Genomic DNA, 17,461 nt, shown 5'->3' with positions numbered 1-17,461 from the left:
AGAATAATTTAAATATTTGTCCAAACAGATTCCTTTGTTATTGGGCGTAAAAGATTTTGTTGAAAGACAAACGACATCTTAAATTTTAATTACGTATGCTGCGAATAAGTGCAGATGTGCCTCTCACAACACGCATGGATTGCTGAAGACCAATTCTAACCCGGACCCCCATGGATGGCTTTCATTATAAGAATTCGAGTACCCCGATGCTTCGGATAGCTGAACAAGAGGAATGAAGGGCCGTTTATACACCTGTTTACCCACTTTCAAGTAACACTATCAAGCTGCCATTGTGTATGTGTGATTTTACCCGAACCCACCACAATAGGTACATAGGTACGATGAGAGAAGCTCAATGAATAGTGTACATTACAAAGTCGGGAACATGGTTGTTCTCAAATGACTGAGTGTGATCTGATGGTAATGGCCTTCCGTGACGACTTCACGAACACTATTGATGATGACACTGTTACCCCATGACCCGTGGAAGATGACAAGTTCAAAATTAACATGTTTACTCGAAATGTTTTAAAGCAAGGGATCACGTATGGTATACTTGCACTATGTGGTTATAAACACGTCTTTGGCAAAGTCTTTTGTTTTAAGTAAAAGGCCCTACAAAACCCGACCTATCCAGAACTGAATTTGAGTATATTTAACGAGCATCAGTGGTAAATCAGTAGGGGACGGCTCCGATGTAGCGATAACTAAGCGATGCCAGGACAGCTTTTACACTACCATGTTTGTTTGTTCTTGAGTTTGTTGTTTAACGCCGCACTCACCAATATTCCAGCTATATGATGGCGGTCTATAAATAATCGAATCTGGACCAGACATTCCAGTGATTGACATCATGAGCATCGGCCCACGCGCTTGGGATATGATGATATCCATCAACCAAGTCAGCGAGACTGACCACCTGATCCCGTTAGTTGCCTCTCACGACAAGCATGGGTTGCTGAAGATCTATTCTTACCCGGATCTTCGAGGGTCTACACTACCATTTTAACATGTTACATCACTATTAACTGTTTAATATTAATGACATAACATAAATTTTAAAATACCATTATGTTGAATTGTTATAAAGATTCACGGAAACCCTCGAGCTTCATAAGCAGAAAACAGAGTGATAAATTTCTGCAAATGCTTGAATGTATATGCCGATAGGGTACAATCATCTTCCAGAGGCAAGGGAGTTAACTAACAATTTAACGTTGGAATTTCTGAGCTCGATCGTAGCGCCACCAGTGGCTATTACGAGTTATGTCCCTTCTATGTCTCCTCCCCCCCCCCCCCCCCCCATTGACCAATCAGAGTCCACCTCTTCCATAACTTGCAATTGCTTCAAACAAAATGTCGGCGCTTAGTTAAGATCATCTGATCGATAGTCACGATCTATATTGCAATTAAACGGGCCTTACCTCAGCATCAAATCACTTGAGCACCTTGATTAAAACATGAAAAGATTTGCAAAATATCTGTCGACGCCCAGTTGGCGGTACACATGCTTTGCAAATCCTTCAGTCGACAGAAATCTGCACGTTGAAATCTATGTTGTTTACGAACCGGATGTCTAGTTCGTTGCGCGATTTTGATTGAACTATGCATAGAGTCGTTAGTCCAGCCAAAATGTAAGTCCGAAATGCAAGCCTTGTTCGGCAAGGGTGGAAACTAGACTTATATGGCCAGGAAGTTGGGGTACAATTAAGTTGTCAAGCAATACTTATGGGATTAAAAGGTGACACAATCTGTTGCGCTTTAAAGGTACTAGGGTTACATTGGTTTACAAGGGACCAGTTTATAAGAGAAGGGTTTCATTGCAGTGCTACCATTACACATTTGGTATCCCGAGCCAGGAGAACGGACTTTGTTAAACATTGTAACAGCTTATACACCTCGAGGTTTTATGCGAGAACGGGCCTACTAAGTGTGAACACATTACGACTGTATAACCTACTCATTTGGTAGTTTGATTTCAACTAAAACGACCACTACACACAAATTGCTTTCGGGAGATTTTGAATCCATCTTCAGTGTGTAGATATCATAATATAAACAACTCGTATAAAGAGTATGAACATGTTTTACAACATATTATGTGGGCAGACGCTCCGTGTGGCAGCAGGAATGTAGACGCAGCCAGAGGCGGATCCTGGATCGTGAAATTCGGGGCGTACATGACACACATGTCACGAAGTGACTTGGTCGAGAGCGCAGTTCACGTATGTGTGTGACAATACGGCGGAAGGGCGAGGCGCACCGTTTAGTATCCCGACCCCTGGATCCGGCTGTGATAGCATTATGGGTCGTAATGTAGACGTAATTCTGGTGGTAGCTCGTGAGAAATAACCCACCATATGAACAGAAGGTCACATTACCGCTGCTATGTGACATGTTCCAATTACTGTGCGGAGATCAAATGAAGAGATAGTTAAAGCCCCATCTGCGGTAGTAACTACTGCACTCTAGTGGGCGGAGCTTATACAAGTGATTTGACAGGTCAATATGACGTCATGATAACACATACATTTCATTGGCTAATGCGTAAACGGGTGACGTCATGTAAACACCCACCCACGTGGGTCGTTTGACAACAAGGACGTAAGTTTTAATGGTAATATAAATATCTACCAAACGATACCAAGACTTTTCAACAAACGCGTACGTCTTTGGTTTCAAAACCTACCTGCCATGTAGTCTTCACATCTTCATAAAATGATACCGTGGAATGTCCACGATTTATCCAACACACAAATTAGTTCTAGATCTTTGGACTAGAACGAAATACATTTGTCGTGATGCATATGAGCAGTGTAAATGAAGAAACATAATATGTGTTGGGGCACCAATCGCTATCCTGTGGTGTGCGGTATATCTGCAGTTTATAAATAGCATTTCTCACAATATATACAGTAATCAGTGATTTCAACAATGTTTTTCTTCGTTGTGTTCGTCTTGCCTCATCTGGAATCTGGATGACAACGATCGTGTAAAAAACCCTGGTAATGGTCAAAAATATTTTCAAGTGATCAAAGTAGTTTCTTGTCGTTTTTTCCATTGCCCAGCAGCAATGTATTTTGGCAAAGTCTCACTTGTCCGATGAAGCTCCTCATGCCGAAGTAACTCGATCCGTGAAACTTGGCGGGTCCCAGTGACCCAGATCCCTGTTGATTGGCATGCCAAGTGTCATTTGCATAAGGCCATCCATATTTTTTGTATGTGTTTCTCCCCTCAAGCCTCAACTAATCAGAGACCGGGCGGACGAAATAAAATATATGACTTATCAAAACATGTCTTTCAATAATTGTGTAAGTTATTTGATGACATTTTAAAAAAAGGTTCAACACTTGGTACTAGAATCTAGTCTATGAATTAATTTATGATGTAGATCGATTCGCTTTGCTTCGGAAACGAATTTTTAATAAACAACGGAACAAAGATAAAGTTGACCTGGTTCTTTTATGACGGTGCAATTGTAGATCTAGTAGTATTTCTTTTATTAGATCGGTGCGCAATTTTCCACAGCGGCAGCAAAATTGAGACACGAAGACATTACATTATTTCACGTCGGAATGGAGATAAAAATATTCAAATACGGACAGCCTCACAGACTTCGAAACGATGTTCAGATAAATATTTGTTCACAATAATTCTGTCATGTGCGTGAAAATGGGTTTCAACATTACTTTCATCAAGCTTACATTCAGGTCGCTGGCTACTTCGGCATTAACACATGTTTTGTCTCGAAGCTCAAAGCAACAATGTTTCTCTCAGATACATTTTTCTCTCCATCCATGACGAACATCTGTCATAATGTCAATGCCTAAACATTCCTGGGCAGCTGATTTCAACAATGTAATACACACTCATTAACGGCGTCATCGCAAAGATTCCTTCCAAATACCCACCACGTGATCAGGGTTACGACCTTGGGATAAATTAATAAATTATTTTGCATTTTTAGAAAAGATTTGTTTTCGTGAATATTTTTTTTTTTTAAATATCCTGTACATGGTACTTTTGGATTGCACTGGGCATTTCTTTTATTACTTTCTAAAACTTTTTATTTTCGCCTTTCCGACCACGCGATCTCCTAGCAACCACGCCCCATGAGCGCATCGAGTTGCTGCTTACAACTGTCAAGAACTTTGCAATTTCGCTTGTCTTCATTATGAGCAACAAAACATTTTCATGTGAAGCCTAATTTGACGAAGAATTGTTCGAGATAATCAGGGAGCCTTAGGTAATTTCGATTATGACATTGGTGACTTTATCGTGGAGAAAGTTCCAATTCAAGATGACATCATTCCGATTCACAACTCGAATCGACAAGATGGCGCCTCTCTTCCCGCCCTTGCAAGTGCAACAGAAACTTTGATAAATTCAGTGCCGATTCTTGGGATTAGTGAATCAGTGTCACAGCTAGATTTCATTGTGGAACCAGATGAAGCCGAATATGTACGTTCACATTTCTTTTGTCAACCATGCGTGACACGGCACAGGCAATCGCAGTTAGGGAATGGTGCGGCCACCATGTTGCAGAAATTCGTCGATTCGAACACATTGCTTCTGGACTGAGCTAAATAAACGAAATGTTTGGAGAGATCGTAGATACTTGGACTTGAAGAAACGGAAATAAACGTTGCAGCAGATGAAGGATCGGTGTGGACAAAACGGGAAAGGGATCCCAGATTATATTTTAAAACTTGTGCGCGAAGTGTATCCAAATACCCCGAACATAAAATACATGGGACAAGTGTGGATCTAATGATCAAACTCAGTTTTTGTGTGTGAAAATTCTGTGAAAGAAAAGGAAATTCATAATTTCACCACATAAAACTCCGTAGATGTCATTGCGGTGTCTTCATCTTCTCATGCTAAAAATAGGCCAAGTTCAAAGGTTACGATCTCGTGAAACGAGAGCGAGACCTAATTACCCATAAGCCCTTCTTCATCATGGCCTCATGCTAATAACACGTACGAATATCGCTGGAGATTTTTTTTGGTGAATATACAAAGTAATATGAGTAGTACTCAATCTAATATCCCCAAACAACCTTCCAAAGGTTCAGGGGATCATGACAAACCTCCCGAAAGTGGAGCAGTCAGTCAAGTGTCCTTAAATCTGGCCAGTACGAGCCATGATGACGACCACGTGGGTCCGAAGGTTATATCTACTAACCGGAGTACGTCGCAGGGCGTCAGTAGCGCAGGCAAACTAGATCAGTTACCTAAAGGTTATAGGATTCCTAGAAAAAGGAGAATTAACCACAGGATTGAACATGATATCTCAGACTGGTCTAACTCGAGCGAGTCAAGTTCGAGTGACAGTTCGACTGATAGTGACGAGTGCGATGTGGTTGATAGTTATCATCCGCCTGGCACGTTTTCGGGGCCGGGTGCGGACGACTATATCGAACCCTCACAAAAGAGAGGTCGATTTTCAAACGTTTGTATCAATAAACTTGATAAACCCCGCTCTGAAAATGGTCCTGTAACTGTGGCCGGTTCAGCTGAACCAGTAGATGAATATGTCCCCTTTTCGATCACACAGGCAGAATCAGATTCTTGGTCCTTGCCAAGCCATCTGTCTAATCATCTCAATACTCAGTTCTCTACCTTCAAAAAAGATAATGTGTTGAATGAGAACATTCTTGATGATCACCCCATACCTGATGAGCATTGTTTGACTGCTCCCCAACTGGATGGGTATTTAGATGATCTTTTTAAAGCGCGGGACAGGTCATTTGAGAAAAAAACAGATTTCTCTTTGCAGTTTATTCAAAAGAGAATGTTAAATGTCATGGGTCCTTTGTCCCATTTATGGGGTAATCTTGACAAAATCAGACGCAGGGAGGCTTCACCTGATTTAGACATTTATGAACTTCTTGACATTGTAGAAAAGTCAGTCTGCCTTGTGGGACAAGCTAACTTGTCGATCAATTTCCACAGGCGGCTTTCAATTTTATCCAAACTGGTTAAGGATCCAAAGAAAGCCAAAAAGTTGCTTTACAAGTATGAGGGTACCTTTGCTGATGCTAAAGGGAAGCTCTTCGGAGACCCCTTTTACAACACGCTACTCGCTGAGGTAAAGCGTAAGCAAAAGGCCAGGGATATTCTTGGTGGGCGGCATTCGGCTCCTAAGAAAAAGATTAATTTCTTTAAAACCAGCCTTTCTCGCAGCAGCCCTTTCATGGAGAGCCCTCAGGTAAGCCCAGTTCGTCTGGGGGCGGATTCAGAGTTCAGGCATCCTTCAATCCCAGGAGAGGAGGGAAAGACCGTGGTGGCAAAAGAGGAAGATCCTCAAGACCATATAGGTTTGTATCACTCTCTTTCAACAAATACCGATGCCGTGAAGCGCAGCATAAGTTCAAGTCCCTTGAATCTGAATGCTCAAAATCCAGAACATCCAGACAGTATGTTACCAGAAATAGAAGATCTAAAATTAGAAAGCATTCCTTTCCCGGAAAATATTTTGGGGGGCAGAATAACACATTTCTACACCAATTGGGCAAAAATTACTCTAGACCCATGGATTCTTCAGACCGTTCAGGGCTTTCAAATCAAATTCATTCAAAAGCCTATCCAGAGAAAACCACCTCCACCGTTAACTCTTTCTCAGGTGAACCAGGTTGTACTGGACAAGGAGATTGGGAACATGATGATGAAAGGGGCGATAGAAGAGATTCTTCCGGGTGTGAATCTGGAGGATTCTCAATCTCAGTTTTTGAGTCCCATGTTCGTAGTTCCCAAAAAAGACGGGGGTCAGAGACCAATACTCAATGTGAAAAAACTGAATGCTTTCATTCCATACAATCATTTCAAGATGGAAAGCCTTTCACTCCTGAAGGATGTCATTCAGGAAAACGATTATATGTGCAAACTGGACCTGAAGGATGCATACTTCAGCATCCCAATTGCCAGGTACCAGAGGAAAATCCTCCGCTTTCAATGGAAAGGGCGATTGTTTCAGTTTCTCTGCCTTCCATTTGGCCTAGCGCCAGCTCCACGGACGTTCACCAAATTGCTGAAACCTGTGGTAAGCATTGCACGCAGAGCAGGTATTCGGTTGATCATATACCTAGACGATATGATTCTCTTTGCCCGCAGCCCAGAGAGTCTAGTTCGTTGCCGAGAGAGTCTCTTGTATCTTTTGAAGAACCTAGGTTTCGTTATCAACAAAGAGAAATCAGTTCTTGTTCCGTGTCAGAACCTCAACTTCCTGGGTTTCGTGATAGATTCTCAGTGTCTCACTCTAACACTTCCCCAGAAGAAAGTGACAGACATCCTTCAAAGATGTCACAGGATACTGAAGCTACCAGTGGTAAAGATTCGAACACTGGCCACTTTGTTGGGAAAGCTTTCAGCATCAATGAGAGCTATTGTTCCAGCCCAGTTACACTGCCGGTTCCTACAAATGCAATCATCACGGGAACTATTGGAACACCAGAGCTACGAACACAGGATCAAACTTTCCAGGAAGTGTGTGCAAGAAATTCACTGGTGGGTAGACAATCTGTCGACCTTCAACGGCAAACCCATTTCAGCAATCCACCCAGATCTGATATTACAAACAGATGCTTCCAATCTGGGATGGGGGGCAGTTTGCAATCAAGACCGGACTGGAGGTCGGTGGAGTCTGGAGGAGAGCAAATTCCATATCAATGCTCTCGAACTGAAAGCAGTTCTACTGGCTCTTCAGTGTTTCTGCCAAAGTCAGTCAGGCATGTCCCTTCTGGTCCAGGTAGACAACCGCACAGCAGTCTCTTATGTGAATCGTCAGGGGGGGACAAAGTCTCATGTTCTAGTCACAATAGCCAAAGAAATATGGGACTTCTGTCTCCAGAGAAAGATAACTCTGGAAGCACAGTATCTACCGGGCAAGGAGAACATCATTGCAGACTGGGAGAGTCGCCATTTTGCAGATTCGAGCGAATGGCTCTTGAATCGCAAGGTGTTCAACCAGTGCAATCAGAGACTTGGCCCTCATTTGATAGATCTTTTTGCATCCCGCCTATCACATCAACTGGAGAAGTATGTCAGTTGGAGACCAGATCCCCAGGCAACTTACATAGATGCATTTCGGTTGGAATGGAAGGGGGCGAGAGGTTATGCCTTTCCCCCGTTCTCCATGATCGGGAGATGTCTGTGGAAAGTAAGGAGGGAGAGGGCAGAACTGACCTTGATAACTCCAGTGTGGCAGGGCCAGGCGTGGTACCCTGTCCTGTTGGAGATGTCAGTGGAGTGTCCAATACTTCTACCAGTGTGGGCCGACTTGCTGGAATCACCACAAGGTCAAACACACCCTCTGGTAGCAAACGGGACGCTGCTATTAGCGGCCTGGAGGGTTTCAGGAATCTGGTCACTTCAGGAGGCATTTCGCAAAAAACTGCCGAGCTTTTGTCACACCAGTGGAGACCAGGGACGCAAGGAGCTTATAATTCCTCCTGGAAGAGGTGGTCTTGCTGGTGTGTGGAACGGCAAATCAATCCCTTTTCAGCCTCTTTGGAACATATCCTAGAGTATCTAACCCACATGTATGAAAGTGGATCTGAATACAGAACCGTTAACACTAGCAGATCAGCTTTGTCTGCTTTTCATCCCCACATACATGGCTACCCAGTTGGTCAACATCCTTTGACCAAGAAACTTATGACAGCTATTTTCAATCAGAAACCTCCATGTCCTCGATACCACCAAACTTGGAATGTAGACGTGGTCCTGGACCATATTGGTAATATGCCTGAAAATGGTAAATTATCAGATAAGCATCTGACAGAGAAACTGGCTATTTTGTTGATGCTTACATCAGCAAGTCGCGCAGCTGAACTTACTTCCATGAACGTAAAGTTCACATCTGACAAGGGAGACAAGGTGGTCTTTCTTTTGACAAAGCCCACAAAGGTCTCTAAGCCTGGGTCAGAACCTCATAAGTTGACCATACAAGCCTATCCTAAGAATCCTTTGCTCTGTGTAGTGCAGTGTATCAGAGACTACCTTGACCGCACACTCCTGTGGAGAAAGGATGGGGATAGAGATAAGTTATTACTCAGTTATGTGAAACCCCACAAACCTGTATATCACAGCTACAGTTGCTAGATGGGTAACTAATGTGATGAAGGATGCAGGGATCAATGTTACAGTGTATAGAGCACACTCTGTCCGGGGGGCTTCTACATCAAAAGCTTACACTAAAGGTGCTTCGATCACTGAAATTTTAGAACTGGGAAACTGGTCTAGAGCATCTACTTTCAAGCAGTTTTACTTGAGGGAGACTAAAGAATGTGGAATCCAGTTTAAAATACTTAACTAGAGCTTTAAAGCACCGCTATCACATCTACGGAGTTTTATGTGGTGAAATTGTTAATTTCATAAGCACATGTAATGTGTGAATTGAAATTATAATTTCATTAATAAAACGAAGTAGATGTGATAGCCCCACCCTTGAATTTCCCTCCCTAGCTTGTATTTTGACTGAATTGTATCTCTTTACAGAGGACGCCATTAGGAGGAGACCTGGCTGAAACTCCCACATTCCAGATGTCCAGCTTGGACCAAGATTATCCGTCCGGTTGCAGTCTCAGATGAGACTGTTTTTGTAGTTCGCGTTCGCATTCGGGTTACTTGTCACCTTAATTTTGGACATCCCAAATAAATGTTTGATTGAAGCTCTTTTCTTAGTTGTTCTTTTAGCACTTCGGCGTAATGAAGAAGGGCTTATGGGTAATTAGGTCTCGCTCTCGTTTCACGAGATCGTAACCTTTGAACTTGGCCTATTTTTTAGCATGAGAAGATGAAGACACCGCTATCACATCTACTTCGTTTTATTAATGAAATTATAATTTCAATTCACACATTACATGTGCTTATGAAATTAACAATTAAAGTTGTCTTGGAATATGTGTATTGGAGTTTTCGTTTATCGTAAGTACAATATTATCTGGATACGCCTTCAGTAGGTCAAAACATCAAGTATATTTCGTTACTTATTTACCAGTTGCTTATGTGCATTGTTATGTTAACGTTGATACACGTGACATATTCATCTATTGTAGTCAAGCTGAGAAATATTGGCGCAACTTCTAGTTGAAAAATCTGTGTAATAATTTAGGTTTTATAAATATAAACTGATTATTGTGTGGCACAAATCTAATTGTTGAATGCAAATGACCAAAACTAAACAAATATCTGTATTTTTCGGATTGAACTCAAAGAATCGCGTCGTCAATTTCGTATTTAAATATCGTTACTGTTACATTAACCGAAACTGATGTTCTGCTGCTGTTCTGCCGTAAAAATATGCAACACAATTCACTTTGACCACAAATGCATTGAATGTGTCACATGTACACATGACCATGTGCTTTGCTATTTATAGCGCAACCGTAAATAAGCTCCGCCCACTGTGATTGATGCAGACGCCAAACAAGATCGATACGATTTTTTATGATAAAACTACAGAAAATCTATTGACTTATATCTTGATATGGAGCCATTTGTTGTATCCATGGTTTGTCATTCAAGTTGACACGAAGTTTGACGGTCAATGGTGATCTCGTTCCCTTATGGTTTTCAAAAAACGTCTCCCGACACTCGGTTGTGTTTACATTGTCAGTCATTGTTCGAAACTGAAACACCGCCACCTTGCGGGCTATTTATAGTCAGGGTGGGGCTTTAAGGGTTTCTGATGATATCAGAAAACTGGCGAAATGAGACACGATGTGAGTTGAAGCATGTGATTATTCATTGAACTTCTATCTGCTTTGTTCAATGTTTAATCTCAATATGCAAAATACGGCGACAGGAAAGAACTGCGCATATCAGAAACTATTCGGTTCCATGACACAATACATATTTACTATGCCTCGAGTCTGGTTTAATGACGCCTTAAAGCTGGAGTAGATATGTGGGATCCGTCTTCTGGGAACATGCTGTGTCTGTAATGGACCTATATCATTATTGTTTATATTTAAGTTTGAATACATCTCGGATTTAAGTCACTTAAAGTTCTATGATGATACGTACACGATGATTGTGGTCTTGAGTGAGTGAGTTGGGTCTAACGCCGCTTTTAAACAGTATTCCACTTATATCAAGGCGTGTCAGTTTAATATGGGAGGAAAGCCCGAAGTGATGCAGGTCTCAGACGTTTACCACTTTGGTGAAACCCACGAGCACGGGTATGGTGTTGACAAACCTAGAAACATAATCGGGGCGAACCGGGATTCGAACCCACGATCATAGGTGTCTAGAAAGTCCATGAAACGCAACTCTGCACAGCGAATTGCGGAGCCTAAGACGAATGGGCCCCCCATCTTATCTGAGAGTATGGATTTGCACTCAACTATCTGCTTATTACTACTGTTCCCATGTTTTCAATAATTGCACCAAAAGCCTAACTGTACGTGATGAGATTCGTTAAATGACTCACCTTATTAGGATTTGTATTACGTCTATTGTCTTTCTTTTAATCAGGTTACGCTTGATCATTACGTAAACAAAACATAAGCAGGCTACGTTACCCAAGGCATTGGACTCATTGTTGACAGAAGTACATTCACAAAATGGCGATATCAAACGATATTTGAGATTTCACGTGGCTAAAAAATACTACCGAAGAAAATAAGGAACTGGTGAATTGACGATAACATCCCACAGATTCTTTGTTGGGGGAATGTCAGGGACTTAGCGGGCCAGTCCAATGTCCGTGTGACTTCTCGTCGGAGATAATCGGTGATGACCTGGGCACTATATGTGGTCTGACATTGTCATCTTGCAGTTCAAAATGTCTGCTGATAATTCTGTGAATGGACAGGCTGGCCAGTCACATGTCCATTCACAACAAACAAATCAGTTCGCCTGCCGTGCGTGACACCGCCCCACACCATGACACTACTGTCCAAATACCGATTATGGCCCAGAATTGTTGCCCTGGCAAACCGCTCACCGCTACGTCGCCAACCACGTTTTCTGCCATCTGTGAATCTGAGGCAAAACCTTGATTCGTCTGTAAACATGATGTAACGCATAGCCCGTCCCTGTTGTTGCCTAACCCACCCCAATCTTTGTCGTCTGTGATTTAGCTGTTGGAGTCACACCCTTGCTTTCATGCGGGCTTCATAAAGCGGAGTTTTAACCAAACGTATTGATGTTGAAATTCGGTCATCTCAGGATATTGATTATTGTACCCACAATTCGTAATTTTGTCTGTTCAATGAGATAGTGTCTCGGAGGCATATTGAGGCGTGTGTTTTGTTCAATTGCACACCTTGGCTTCTGTGTGCAATTGCATCACATGCTGTTCATGCATGATGTGACATTGCTTTGTGATTAGATGTTGTGTTCAGATGCAGCCATGCACGTACACCTCAACGATAGCGACATTCAAATCATTTGCTCCCGTATTATTTGTCAGTACTAATATTTTCATGATATTGCCAATGATTAATTAACTACCTTATTCAAGTGTAGCCAAACAGTTTCCCTTCAGTCGTTTCAGGTATCGTGTTCCTAGCATTCTACAATCATTTAAATATTCAGGAACACACAGTGTCCATACATCGGCGCCATAATGAGTGTGTGCTTCCAGTGATCTGTAAAGGGCATGCACCCATGGGAACTACCACTTGGTTCTATTGAGACTCAACGATCGATCAACCATGCATGTAGTCATCAACAACTATTGCCGTGTGTATTTGCACCCCGGTTCAACAAACATCCAAAACAGATTATTTACGTTTAAGTGTCATCAACCAAGACGTAATTTGTTATCGTTTTTCGAACAACACCTAAATTGTATAACTCACTTAATCGGTTGTGAGGTGAAAATGTCCCCTTTATAACACGGATGTCCATTTACTTAGTGCAGAGTTTTGAACGTTGTGTTCTTGAAAAAAAGAGCCTCAATATGAATAAAAAAATCGGATATTGAATTGACAAAAAGAAAAAGAACCGTGTGTGAATAAACTTAGTGCAGTGACCTCGACATTCGCTCTCAGCAGTGTAAGTCGCACTGGTGGGTCTACATGGAGGGCATGTACACAAGTGTTAGTAGTCACAGTAGTCACCGCGCGGCATCGGGTCTGTATATCTGTGTAGATCTGTACAGGTTGTTCTGTTTATATCCACTCCAAAACAGAGAGACGCAAATGACACCCCGCAGAAAGCGATCTCAGCGCTTCGCCTACTGTACCTCGCATACGATAGTCAACGTCGCAACGCTGAGACGCTCGTGTGAGTTAGTCCTTTCCCAGCTAACAATTTCACGTTGTGACAACGTCGTGACAACGTTGTGGCAACGTTGTGGCAACGTTGCGGATGTTACGTCCATATAACGTTATTCTGTGGACTCCCATTTATGTTGTCACAACGTCATGGCCTAACGTTGTGTTACGTCATATTCACGTCGTCACAACGTTGTGATGACGTTGTATTTTACGTTGTGGGAACGTTGTGATAACGTCGTGTTTACGTTGTGGTAACGTTGCGGATGTTACGTCCATATAACGTTATTCTGTGGACTCCCATTTATGTTGTCACAACGTCATGGCCTAACGTTGTGTTACGTCATATTCACGTCGTCACAACGTTGTGATGGCGTTGTATGTTACGTTGTGGGAACGTTGTATTTTTACGTTGAGGGAACGTTGTATTTGACGTTGTGGTTATGTTGTATTTGACGTTGTGGCAATGTTATAATAATGCGTCCCTACAAAGTTATTCTGTGTACTACCATGGACGTTGTCACAACGACGTGAAATAACTTTGTGTTACAAGGATGAAATACGGTTGTGACCATTCCACACTAAAATGTTGTAAAAACAACCCCAAAACTTGTTCCGGAAATGTTTTAGAATATGCTTTAGTCACGTGAATGTGTATGATTCGAGATACCTTTACCAATATTTTCAAACCAGGGCGTCGAATAGCCCGGTTAACAGTGAGTTAGATCGTGTTTTGCTAACAATGTTCAAAATGTAAAAACACCACTGAGCTGTTAACTAGATACATGATTTGACTATAACAAAGTCAGACACCATTACCCTTTAGGCTACTGAAAGAAACCAAAAAAAAGAATGGCAGACATTGTAAGGGGTTGACCATGTGATATTTTCTGGGGAGGGTCGGGTCCTGGAATATTATCAAAAAAATATATTGTCACCGAAAATTCTTGACAAAAATAATTACGGTTCAGACTGGTGAAAAAATGACATAGATCTAGATGCAAGGTGCTTATCTTCAGGCTCAAAGAGTTAAAGAAAATCATATATCTGCTTTTGTAGCTGTGACCGAACACATATGTAATCTCCATAGAAAAGTTCCAGGTCCCCACCTCCTTGAATATTAAATGGTCGGTCTCTAATCTAGTCCATATAGTATACTTCAACTTTCAGTCATGCGAAGTCACCATTCAACAAAGAACTCCAAGACACATTTGCGTTGACATTTTATTATTTTTAGATTATAGAAAATGTATACACTTTTCGAAATTATTGAATGCCAGAATCTTCTTTCTTTGGTGTTCACTTCCACTTCCCTGAAATACAAACAGCTTAATCAATCTCGAGCAGGTATATGAAAGATTTCATATGACGAGAAACATTCATTTGGAGATAAGGTTTTATCAATATTCAAACTATAATGTATAATTCAAGTGACTGATGGAAACAAATTTTAACATTCAATCAGAGACATCAAGAATCAGGTTGAATACAAAACGTGTTACGAGCATAGATTTTTATAAATAGATCTACATTCTTAGCATTCATTTCAAGCAAAAAAAACCCCACCAATTAACATGGATATAGACAATGAAATGTAACCGTAAACAATTGTACTTACGTTAACATAATTCACAGACCAGGGTTTATTTGGTGTGTTCCTAAATGATTCAACATTCTTGATTTTATCTCCTGGAATGGTCGTGTAACATTTTCCCCCTTGCTGCAACGAAAACATATTTAAAAAGTCAAAACTAAAACTATATTCAATAAGCATACATTTAGATCTGTAGTCTAAACAAAAAGATAACATACATTGTATAATTGCCTAAAATTTAGGAAAACTGTAAATCTAAAGTCTTCATGTATAAGGTCCGATCGGAAATAAACTCAGGCTACAGATATAAGTAACAAAATTATGAGTACCATCATAAAAAAAACACCTAATGTAATTTGGTTTTACATATACACAGGTCTGACAAACCAGTGATTGTTATAGTGAGCCACGTCTCACAACCTCTGTCAGAGTACAATGACACGCAATCATGTTAGTACAAACATGGTTTGTTGGGGACCTTTTCTAAACCGGAATCCAAACGGGAACAGATATATTTGACAGGCATTGTAGCTAATTACGACTCACATCTTCATCGCAGCGCTGTTTATATAGATCTAGCTACAGTACGATTTCGTAGCTAGCACTGGAACTTACTCGTTCAGTTTTCGATCACCATTTTATTCTCTCTCATTGCCAAAACGTTTCAGAGAACCAAGTATCATATACTTACTACGTTTATTAACATTATACAGTTCAATACCGTTAAATATAATTCTATAGTATGGTAGCCTACCTGGCAACATACGGAGATCGAAAACCGAACGAATATGGTTGCTATCAATTCCATTGTATTTTTCATTGGTGCACATTGACTAGATCTACACCTATCTCACCTTAATAATCAACAAACGATGACCAAATCACTGACAATGTATGGTGATATTTAACTTTTGATTATCAACTAGCTTATCATCACCAGTGAGAACAATACCGCAAACACCCCGTTATAGCGCGCGACGAGACTCGTTTTACTTTTGCTCGTTTTCATTAGAAGGGAGTCGGACATAGATCTAGTAATCGGAAAATGATGAATTGATTCTTTTTTTTGGAAATATTAAAAATACACATGATAAGCGCCTTGCTCAAACAAACTTTATAGACAGCACCAACAACCATATGATCCACATTTAGGCTACTTCAGTCAGTGCTAATTGGGTCTTTTCGGGAACAACAAGTATGTTTCTGTGTCTTCCCGAAAATACAATTTTTCATAACATCATTGAGCCCTTTAGACTAGGGCTATAACTAGCAGCATACAGAGAGTCGATCTGAAAATACTTCCATTGTTTTGATTCCCTCTCTTCGCTGTATAAGAGAAATCTACTCAACCTTTCCCATGGCCTGAATGAGCCACATTGTTTCACAAAAATCAAAGTCAGAATGTAAACTTTCAGAATTCAGAAATAACACGGAAGAAATGGCGATAACTGTCAGTGGTCAATAGGCGATGCATACGTTAGGCCTATTTAGGCCTACAGACCTATAGATCTACGCTTACGATCGAAACCCGAACATAATATGACGACCACAAAACGCCGCCAGACTGAATTCTGGTCCAACATATACCTACTGCTTGCCCTTGGTAATTACCCTTGGTATCCACAAAAATAATAATATGGTAAAAAGTCATGGGCTTCCTTCACCTCTATATACATCACGTTCTGTGTATCAAATATTACTATCAACACTGACGCTCAGCTCAGTGAAAGTGACCGGCAAACTGCATTCTAAACCCCGCCACTTCTGAATAATACGATACATTTAAATCATTTGACGATCTGCATGTACAGAAACATATCAACAAGCGGAGACTGCTTTTGAAAAATAACTTACCTTATCCGAATTCACAGATCATCTGTCCAGTTCCCGTTGCTGCACAATCACTTGGTTGTAATATATCCAGAGTGAGTTTGAACTAAGATGGCTGGTGACAACAAATCTTCCGCGACAATGTGACGTCATTTTGACGTCACTTCACGAGGTAACAGGCTAAACTTTTCAGCAGTCGCTCTCACGCCGCAAAAAATGCGCGCCAATGTGTTTTTAACTGTAATTTTGCTTTAGACAACATTTAGTAGACAGATAACTTCGTTCATAGATATATATGTTTAAAAAAAATAAAACTACGAGATGGTAGATCTACAAGTGGTTTCCTAAACATCATTTACAAAAAGTGTTGTAATGTCCAAAGCATAACGTTATCACAACGTTAATTTGCAACGTTGTTGTTACGTTGTGGAATAACGTTACAATGTAACGTAATACTAACGTTGTAATAGAGATACGCAATTACGTTCTGGAAATTTTAGTATTAAGAGATAAAAATTCAAATGCCGAATATACAGAAAGGTAATGCATTACTGCCTTGGTATTCTGACAAATTCATGTTGATTTTGATAAATCAGTTCTATTCCTTTATGACTATCAAGAAGCAAACTTTATAACGTTTCACCGACGTTTCAGAAACGTAGTTACAAAACGTTGTGCGATGTCCGATGCACAACGTTTTCACAACGTGAATGTGCAACGTTGTTATAACGTTGTGAAATAACGTTGCACGTTGACGTTATAATAACGTTGTGACAACGTTATTTCACGACGTTACCAATCCACAACCTTT

The 17,461-nt window shown here is 40.9% G+C and overlaps 2 protein-coding genes and 1 long non-coding RNA gene across 3 annotated transcripts in view; 1 reads left to right on the top strand and 2 right to left on the bottom strand.

Annotated features, from left to right (window-relative positions):
• LOC124132190 (dihydrofolate reductase-like) overlaps positions 1-2,863 on the bottom strand; it is a 53,183-nt gene extending 50,320 nt beyond the window's left edge. The window contains exon 1 of the mRNA XM_046495964.2: positions 2,690-2,863. The gene's annotated coding sequence lies outside the window, so the exon portion shown is untranslated. The remainder of the gene's footprint in view (positions 1-2,689) is intronic.
• A 1,727-nt stretch (positions 2,864-4,590) lies between these two features.
• LOC124132189 lies at positions 4,591-9,688 on the top strand. The gene is made up of 2 exons (XM_046495962.2): positions 4,591-6,320; positions 9,499-9,688. Exons 1-2 carry the CDS (start codon positions 5,027-5,029, stop codon positions 9,525-9,527), a joined length of 1,323 nt encoding a protein of 440 aa, XP_046351918.2. The 5' UTR covers positions 4,591-5,026; the 3' UTR covers positions 9,528-9,688.
• A 4,748-nt stretch (positions 9,689-14,436) lies between these two features.
• Positions 14,437-17,445, bottom strand: LOC125372243. Its single transcript, XR_007218041.1, has 3 exons — positions 16,675-17,445; positions 14,845-14,946; positions 14,437-14,539 (listed from the first exon to the last, which is right to left on the bottom strand). It is a non-coding gene; the product is annotated as an uncharacterized LOC125372243 (long non-coding RNA).
• Between the last annotated feature and the right edge of the window lie 16 nt (positions 17,446-17,461).

This window comes from Haliotis rufescens, unplaced genomic scaffold, assembly GCF_023055435.1.
Source record: "Haliotis rufescens isolate VD_foot unplaced genomic scaffold, xgHalRufe1.0.p SCAF_4, whole genome shotgun sequence".
Classification (NCBI taxonomy): Eukaryota; Metazoa; Mollusca; class Gastropoda; order Lepetellida; family Haliotidae; genus Haliotis; species Haliotis rufescens.
This window is presented reverse-complemented; position numbering and strand designations above follow the sequence as displayed.